This window comes from Labrus bergylta, chromosome 10, assembly GCF_963930695.1.
Source record: "Labrus bergylta chromosome 10, fLabBer1.1, whole genome shotgun sequence".
Classification (NCBI taxonomy): Eukaryota; Metazoa; Chordata; class Actinopteri; order Labriformes; family Labridae; genus Labrus; species Labrus bergylta.
The window spans coordinates 8237406-8247405 of record NC_089204.1 but is presented as its reverse complement, the minus strand read 5'-3'; the positions used below and the strand labels follow the sequence as shown (position 1 = coordinate 8247405).

The 10000-nt window shown below is 45.1% G+C and overlaps 1 protein-coding gene across 2 annotated transcripts in view; it reads left to right on the top strand.

Moving 5' to 3' along the window:
* The window catches only part of plpp4 (phospholipid phosphatase 4), a 56468-nt gene that overhangs the window by 16486 nt on the left and 29982 nt on the right, over positions 1-10000 (top strand). For both annotated transcript variants that reach the window (XM_065959632.1, XM_020638263.2), the window contains exons 2-3: positions 3967-4075; positions 9366-9456. In XM_065959632.1, the coding sequence (XP_065815704.1) occupies positions 3967-4075; positions 9366-9456 (200 nt within the window). The remainder of the gene's footprint in view (positions 1-3966; positions 4076-9365; positions 9457-10000) is intronic.

Sequence of the window (10000 nt, the reverse complement as noted above, 5' to 3'; positions counted from 1 at the left end):
CCATGTTTGATCCAACACAGTGTGTACACTGTGCAGGGATCAGTCCTGAAACACGGTGAGCTTATGTGGACTCATGCAGGGGTTTGGATTTCAGTATGTGTGTTGACCAATCAGGTATCAGCAGGCTTTTGGGGTATTCATGAAAACAGAGTCTCACACACAGTCCACCATGACACGGCAGCTTCCATGTGATCAGACGATGCTTTGTTTCCCTCTATTCAATATTGATCTGATCCACGCTGCGTTCTTAGAGCCAATCAGCGCTGAGCTTTCCTGCCTTTAGGGGCGGGGGGGGGGGGGGGGGGGGCTGAACCGGACCACTGACTCCGGGGTGTCCCAATGAAGAGCATTCATGAACCCTTTCTATCACCACTAAAGGCCACATTTGGATCAGGGATTCTGAGCTGGTCAAGCCAAAATCAGGATCCACATTTTAAATATTTTTCAGCCAATCGGATGAAGAGTTCAGATAAAAACTTTGCCCACAGTCTTTACCTTAGTTTGTCCTCTGCAGCTCCCGTCAGCTCTGTCGGTGTGCGACCTCTCTTCACCTCAGGCGGGGCTCGCCTCCCGGTCACGGACCAACCTGAGACGTCAAAGTCATCAAAACGTAATGCGACGCTATATCCAACATCTTCCATGAATCAGGAGAAACGTCTCTGTAAGTTTATTCAGCAGACGACCTGCGCGAACACGTGCCACAACCTTCTATCAGAAAGAGACGTCGTGCAAGTGGGAGCTCATCACTTCTGCAAACTGTCCCGCGTGCAAACACATCGTCAGGAGTGAGACGTGACATGCTGAAGAATCAGAGATTCTACTGGAAAACAGGAAAACGCTTCATCTGTTTCTGCTGAGGAAATGTAAACATGGAGAGCGTCGCCTCCTGTTGGAGAGAAAAAGTGAACAACACAGAATACAGAAACATGGATTTCTTCTGATCAGACCTGCTCTCAGTCATGTCTCCACTCAGAGCGAACGGAAGCTGATTAAAGCGATGGCGTTCTCCTCGGGCAGAAAGTGCTGAGTTCAGGTGTTCCTCGTGTTAACGGGCGCTCAGAGAGCTCATCATTCAGTACGCAGAGCCGAGTCAGAGCGTCTCCGAGCGTCGATAAGAGACTGTCCTGCAAGGTTAGTGTTTCAAAGTCTTCCTCTTATCTTTGTCTCTTCTTAACGTGCGGGCAGCTCGGCGCTCGGGATCGTTAAGAGCAGAGATAACGTCTCACCGCTCTGTGAGATTAGAAGCTAAAGTACAGCTATCCACCATGACTTTTAACATGACGGGATGTATTTTGATCCCTTTTGGCCACTGTAGCAGTATGTAATTTGCTTTTTTATGAAATGTAAATGTGCCTCAAGCTTTGGTTTGGTTTGGACTTCCCAGCCACCGTAATATGACTTCTTCACACTGCTGATCTGTGTCATTAATATGAACATGAAGTTTGTCTATGAACTCTAAAGCAGCTCAGCCCCCCACCCCTCTCCCCTCCTCTCTCATTCAGTGTTATTACAATCATCTCCTGCAGGATAAATGGCGCCGCACGCTGAGTGAGTCGTTACCTCGGCAGGCGTCTCCTCCATGATTCCTCATCAGGACAAACTGTTCGTCTGACGTCTGATTTCATCTCAGCCTGCACATTACACTCATATTAACTCAATTGACACAAACAGCGTGATTACTGTGTGCTGTTTGCAGCCTGCAGTGGTCAGAGCGAGCTCCGACCCGACTGGAGTTGGAAAAAGACGATGGGAGGGGGAATCCAGGGGAATCCTTCACGTCGGTTTTGATTTGTTGGAGGAGATTGGATTCAGATTGTCCAAAAAGCAGCAGGAAGATTATTCCAGGTCCAAAAGGAGATTTCATCTCGAGCTCATGAAAGTGATCGTCCCTGAAAAACAAGAAAATACAGACGTGGAAAGTGAGGTTTTTATTGCCTCTGAAGCTGCAGCGTTTATTGCATTCCTCCCGTCGGTTCAAAATCTTTCATGAGATGATTAGAAATCATTTCTTCTGCAGTTTTGGTTATTTCCCAGAGGAGCTCCAACATTCAACTTTAAAGTTCCCTCATGTTTACTGAAACCAGGAATGCCAAAAAACCTGACCCGTCAAATTAAAACTAGATTATGACAGAATTTATGACACAACGTTCAGATATTAACCGACCATTCAGGAAGTAACGGCGACCATATTTGGAATCAGAAACAGATTTGATTTGTCCGCACGGACACGCTGAGGATGATTCATGTTTAGAGCGAAACGCTTTCTAAAAAAGTGTTGAGGTGGAGACGTACTGAGAGGCTCAGGTTGTTTTTATATTTGATGTTCCATGAGGATTCTTCTCTTACACTTTGAAAGCAGAGTTCTTTGATTCTGACTGACGCTCAGATTACATTCTTACATCCTCCTCGATATTTACCGTTAGACTAACTGTTAGTCCGTTCACAAAGACGTTAACTCATGCAGCATTTAATCAGTTCATTCTGTTAATTACCACAGGAAGTACTTTCATGTAGGTCAAGCAGCATTTCACAATAAAAGTACAAAGAGCAGATAGGGGCATGTTCTCTCTGAAGTACAGGGTGCGCTATGCTCTCACTCCATGAGCCATCTCACTGTGTAAGGTAAGCTCGGTTTAGACGTCAATGGAAACTGAATTTAAAAGGAAGTTAAAGGCAGGGTTGGTAATTTTCTAGAACTAGCATGACTTTGAAAGTAGCATTCCCTTAGTGCTACGTCTGCACCATGAGTTATTAATTTCTGTCAGGACCTAAAGACAATTTCAACCACAATCTTAAAAAGTGGATCTAGAGGAAATTACCAACCCTGTCTTTAAAGGTTTTAAGTCCCCATGAAATGAAAAAGCATGTTTCTGGTTTGACTATGGTCTCCTGTATGATCTCAGTATTCCTACATCATTATAAATGTATTTTCTCTTCCTGTAAATTGTTTTAAAACGTCTGATCACTCATCCTGCACTCAGGGGCGTTTACTAATTTCCAACCAATTAAAAGGCTTTAACGAAGCCAATGATCCAATCAAATTCATCTCCACGTTCTTCACCCTCTGTCATGTGATTGGTTCTTTCTCGTTTCAGTATGCACTGAACATGCAGGTGAACAGAGTGTGTTCAGGTGAACAGAGTGTGTTCAGGTGAACAGTGTGTGAGCAGGTGAACAATCTGTGGAGAGTGAAAAAGATTGAAGGGAAAATGCAATTGAAGAACCCGTCGACTGTATTAGTATCACGTCTCTGAGGTGATGCACAAAGAGTCAAACAGGTGTAAACCAGCTGATTAGCCTGCTGTCTGTTAAACATCCTGACACACACACACACACATACACACACACACACACACACACACACACACACACATATACACACACACACACACACACACACACACATATACACACACACACACACACACACACACACACACACACACACACACACACACACATACACAGTTATCAGCGGACTCAGACCCTCCACAGCGCTGCACGCTGTTTCTCTGACACAGATTAAACGCTGTAATTGATTTCTTCCTGCAGCTTGTAGAGATGAAAACAAGAACATTAGCTGAACATGAATTCTTTTGTATCAGGACAGGAATCCTTTTAGCAAACCTGTCCTTGCTCTGAGTCCCCCTGAGGATCAGGATGGAGGGTTTCCTCCTTACACTGCAGCTTCTGGGCAGAGAGAGGATGGCTGATGGACGCCCGGCTGAAGGGCATGTAGATGTTAGTAGATCCATCACTGTCTCCAACCAGATCCCTGCAGACTGAAGGCTTCTACCTAACTTGGTTTTAAACATGAAGCTACTTCGCTCAGATGCGTTGAAGTACCTGCTGCATGTTAAAGTTCCTGATGAATGTTAAAGTTCCTGATGAATGTTAAAGTTCCTGCTGAATGTTAAAGTACCTGCTGCAGGTCTCTGATTGGTGTTTGGTTGTCATTTGCTGCAGATTCACGGAGTTCCTGGAGCCCTTTGAGAGAGTGATTCAGCCCGAGGAGCTGTGGCTCTACAGGAACCCTCTGGTGGAGTCAGATCACATCCCAAAGAGGGTCATGTTTGTAAGTACCTGCTGTGTCTTTAATGATCCTCCGATTTTGAGCTTCACTAAATAAACCTGCTCTTCACTACGCTCTCTGTGTAAGTCCTGATGTCTCCTGGCTGCAGAGATCATCAGACGGTTAAACTCTTTTATTAAACGTCTGAGGAGCAGCACGATGCAGATAACCAGGAGAAGAGCGTTAATGATGCTGTGGTGAGGAGTGATTCCTAAACATGAACGTGTCAGTTAGTTACAGATTGAACATATCTCTCTGTCTCTCTCTCTGCAAATTAAAGAACAGAAGACTCTCCTGGCAGGCTCTGCTGTCCCACTCACACTGAAGCATCTGCGCTTATTTTAAGCTCAATAACACAATCACAGGCTCCAATGGCTTTAGAGCGCAGCATGCTGGGCGTCGCAGAGCTCCGTCCAGGATTCCTATGAGTCACAGTGTGGACGCTTCTATTTCCAGAGAGTTATTTTGGTCCAATCTGGCGACTCCGAGGATGCAACAACAAGCTGGCTGTTTTTAAAACCTGAGGAAACTCAGCCTGCAGAATTTTAACTCACAGTGCCTCAGTGTGAAATGTGTGTGTGTGTGTGTGTGTGTGTGTGTGTGTGTGTGTGTGTGTGTGTGTGTGTGTGTGTGTGTGTGGGGTGATAATAATACATAGCTTTAATTTAGATAAATGTTGTTTTATTTTAGGAGCCCGTTTGACAAGAGGAGCCGCAAAACATCCAAACGAAGTCAAACCCTTGAACACATGCACTGACTTGTCAACTGACTCATCTTAGAGGAGATCTCTTCTGCGGATCCGTCTTTAGATATAAACATATCAGGTTACGACGTCCTGTGATTGGCTAGCAGACAGTCCAGGGTGTAACCCCGCCTCTCGAGCGGTAAAAGATAATGTATGGATGGATGATGTTACGATGTTGATACTACGATGATACTGAACCTCGGCACTGCTCTGTTTTTTCTACTCCAGACCGGTCTCAAGTCCACTTTAAGAAGGTCTCGGTCTCGTCTCAGAATCATCTTGTCTTGTCTTGGTCTCAGACTAGACGGACTCTGGATAAGAGAAACAAATAATCTGTGGGTCCTGATGAAGGCTGCACGACTTCTGAAGGCCGTTTCCCTCGTTCTGTACTGAACCGGAGTATTTTTAGACTGACCCACTTCTGAGCTCGGCTCGTTTGGCTTCAGATGTTTGTGTCAACAGAGAGAGAGAGAGAGAGAGAGTCCAATTAGTGCTCCAGAAACACACAGAACATTATTGATTCTTCTGCTGACCCGACGAGGGCCAGGGAACGCAGCGGCAAAGCTAACAGCGGGGGGCCGGGGGGGGGCTTCAAATCAGTCCCCGATGAGAAAACTATCAGCGCTTTGATTCTTGGTGTTCAACTTCAGTAGAGAGCGTACCTCCAAACTCTGAAGCTGCTGCTACTCGAGCCCCCCCCTCCCTTCAGGACCCCATGAAATAAGTGATCCAATTTAAGTGATCATTGATAAAATCAGAATTTGCCTACACAATTGTTCTTACCTAAAGACCTTTGTATGAACGATGTAAATGTTTAAACATGATAATTTAAACGACCTCAGAGCCGACCAAGCCTCACGCCCCCCCCTGAGATCTGTGGCGCCCCCTCTAGGAGGGCCTGGACCCCAGGTTGGGAACCACAGCTCTAAAGCACTGTTCACACAGGATGAGTATTACCTGGGGACCTCCGTGATTTTGGAACCTCCCCGAAAATCCGTGATTTGTGCGGTGCAGTCTCACAGGTAAAACAAAGTGTGTAATTAACCTCCAATGAGGCGCTGCATGACATCAGCCTTGTATCAGGGGGGGGAGAGACTTTAGGAGGAGCACTCGAGGAACTGCAGGATCTTACACTTATCAACCGGCTTCATTTTTCTACACCACATGTTGCTGCTTGGTCATAACCTGGGGGCCCCCCTGTGATAACCCCGGGCCCCCCCTTAGGGGTCCCTCGCCCCACATTCTGAATCTGATGTTTGGGTTTAACCTTCATATCGTTTATTGATTTAGTCATTTGTTGTTTTATTACATGTGAAATAAAGATATCAATCAATCAGATGTTTAAAAAGAGTCGGTGACTCAGTCCTGACTCTCTGTCGTTCAGATGATTCTTCTGTGTGAGTACTAACTTTCCTCTTTGCTGCTAGCTGTTTGATGAAAATGTCTCAGCAGATTAATCGGCTCAGACCTCCTGCTCTCTGCTTGTTTAGCTGACGTCTCTGCAGACTGATGGAGTCTGACTGACTGCCTCTCACTCTCTCTCTGCTCCTCCTCTCACATCACTCATTCATCCTGAGCCTGAGCTCTAACTGTCACACTGTCAAACCAATCAATTCCTCCAAAATTTGGTTTAAGTAAAACTTTTTATTTTGAAGAAGAAACCAAGCTGCAATCCCCATAGAGCTCCATGCTAACGTTGCTAACTGGACTTTTTACATGCTCACACATACAAACACAGTTCCTTTCCCACTATGTTGACGAGCAGAGACACCTGAGTGGACGACAGAGGTCGCCGGTTAAGATGAGACTTGGTGGGAAACAACTTTGAAAATGAAAATGAAATGGTAATTTCAGAGGATTAGAGAGGACATCATTGTTCACTTGGTGTGCTCGTCACAGCTGTGAAAGTTTGTTTTTGTGTTTTCATGAGGACGAAGATGATTTTGAGAACTGAGCGTGTGGACGTAAGTATTTGAAGGAAGAAGGAGTGGGCGAGGCCTCAGATTGTAGAAACATGTCAGAATAAAACGATTTTTATCCGTACAAACTGATTGATGAGGACGGTTGGGCTCCATTAATCATTTCTGAAACCTTTGTTTCAGACTCATTAAACCACTGATTTAGTCATTAACAGAAGTGCGTCTGTTCATGTATTTTTTTAAATTTTATATCTTAACTTCTACCTTCCAACCTGCAGACGGATTTCAGTCTGACTGAATGAACACTATCACGCAGAAGAGATGATTCCTTAGTGCCTCCATCAGGTCATCTCAACACAGGACAGGTGTAACGTGAAAAAAGGACGTAAAAGACGTCCACCAGCCAACATGGCCGACGTACGACGAGCAGCAGATTCAGAGCAGAGAGACAAAGTTCAACACTTTCTCGCAGATTTATTTTTGGGCTTTTTGTGCCTTTAATGGAGAGATAGGGCAGTTGATAGAGCTGGAAATAAGGGAGAGAGAGAGTGGGGAATGACATGCGGGAAAGGAGCCACAGGCGGGACTCGAACCTGGGCCACCCACCCAGAGGACCACAGCCTCCACATATGGGGAGCGCACACTAACCACTGTGCCACCAGCACCCCCAGTTTCTCTAAATTTGAGCTGAACTTCAGCTGGCTTCAGTTAGCTTTCAGTCAGCTTTGCACACAAACAAACGTCCTTCAGAGACACTCTGACACTGAGGACATTTCAGAGACGGCACAGTTCGACACTTTAACTGCAGAAAACATGAAGAATCATAACTTGTATTTTAACCAGAGAGTCAAGTGTCTGTTCTTCTGCTGTAGTAAAGTATGTGTGCACTTTTTCCACCTCGGACATCCTTTAATCAAACTGTCAACAGATTATATTCACTTCAGTGTCAGGGGGATGTTTTCTTCTGACAGCTCTGTAAATAATGAAAGAGGTAGAAAAGACTTGGGGGGGTTTTCTCCTGACCACACAGCTCTCTGATGAAACATCCAGCAGTCAGATTTCTTCAGCATCATCTCGCTGATAGCAGCGCTGCAGGTGAGCGGGGTCTATCCCTGCTGTAGAGATCTACATGAGTCTGCTCTATGACTCACTGTGACCTTCATTAAGATGTGAACTGTGTTATTCACTCTCTGTGGGATTATTTCTTAATAAAGGATTGCAATATTACCACTGTTATTCATAGATGTGTCCAATTATGTTACAGCAAGAACCTCCTGAACAGTGAAGTGTGTTCTCAGGCTCTGATTCACTAAGAATCATCAAAGTCTCTAATGTCTCCATAACGCCTTCATCATGTTCTCCCTCTCTCTGCTTCGTCCCTAGGTCTAACTTTCAAAGCATAAACATACTGTATATGTAGCTCTGATGACCTTCAGACACAAACACGGTTAGCTCTAGTTGGAGAATGTGGAGAGAAGCAATCTGCACTCTCACTCTGATGGAGCTGTACTCTCATACTGACTGAGCTGCACTCTCACACTGACTGAGCTGTACTCTCACACTGACGGAGCTGCACTCTCACACTGACTGAGCTGCACTCTCATACTGACGGAGCTGCACTCTCACACTGACTGAGCTGCACTCTCACACTGATGGAGCTGCACTCTCACACTGACGGAGCTGCACTCTCATACTGATGGAGCTGTATTATTGTAAATATTAAATTTAATATGAGACAAGCTCATTTAGCTCATCAAACCTTGAAAGTGTTTTTATTCTTCAAAGTGTTTCCATTTAAACCGAGATCCTCGTGAGCGCTGCGTTCCTCTTCTGACTCCTCACATGTGTGACAATTGAGTTATGCTCACAGCACTGAGGTGTATAACTTTAGTTTATGAGGAGATACTTTAAGACACACACTGTCAGGAGGTGTCAAGGAAAGGGGGCAGCTGGGGGCGTTTAGGTGCACACCTCCCCAGAGGAACTTGGGGAAGGGGGGCAATAAGAAAGCATTGATGATCTCTTTGTAGTCTATATTCAGTAGATTGTAGTTTTTACACTGCAGACCTATCATCCTAGGCTCGCCGTGTGATAAACAGAAAAACCTGTTTAACAACTGCTTCCATCGCTGCAACACCTGTTGGTTTGACCTGATAACTGCTCTCATATCTGGCAAACTGAGGGACGTCCAAAACGGCCGTATGGGGGTTAATGTCTGATCATATAGTAAGGTCACTTTATCATTTCACTCACTACACATCTCACTGATTGGACCTTTAAAGTAGTTACAGTTTAAAAGTTTGTTTCGCAACTTCACAGAAACACTCAGTGAAATGTGTAATAATGATGGAATCTAAACTCGGGGTCTGTTTTTAAGGAAATAAATGAAATTGAGCTGAAAGGAGTGAAAACGGTGTGAATAAGGAGCTGCATGCTGTGGAGGCTGAAAGATCTCCTCTGAGCTGCACATAAACCCTAATGAACAGTAAAGAGGTTTGTTTGGCTTCAAATTAACTCTGAGTAATGGATCGCTGCTCGTGTCTCCCTCAGGCTGAAGTCGTTTCAGGATTAACCTGCAGATAGAGCGTCTCTGATGACTCAATAACCTCTCGTCTTTATTCCCTCTTAGGCCATCTCCTTCCTCACGCCGCTGGCCGTCATCTTCGTGGTCAAGATCATCCAGAGGACGGACCGCACCGAGATCAAGGAGGCCTGCTTAGGTACGAAAGACAAAAAGAAAGTTATTTGTGTTTGTCACAAACTGTTGAAACACAAGAGCAGACACAGAAAGGGTGGACTTTAAAGGTCTTACATAATAATCACAAATATTTAAGCAGCGAGGCATCCATACCTCCTCCCCTCAAAATAATAATAATTTTTAAAAGTCCTGAACAAGCTGCACTCTAAGCCCCTCCCCTCTGCCTGCTCAGGACAGGATTTTTGTTGCCATGGTTTCAAACAGAAATGGATAACCTTTTAATCCTCATCTTGAGCTCACACATCACAGGAAACGTAGAGACGACGTTTCCTTGAGCTTCAGCTCATTCTGACTTCATGGAGTCACGAGTTGTGTTTGAACTGATGGATCCTCTCAATGTAACAATGATGTTTTAAAGTCCTAAATGGCCAGGCCCCGCCCTCTATCTGGGACCTGCTCACCGGGCAGACCGCTGCTTGAGTTAATAATTTTTAAAAGGCCTGAACAAGCTGCACTCTAAGCCCCTCCCCTCTGCACCCGCCTTTTTGTTGCCATGGTTTCAAACA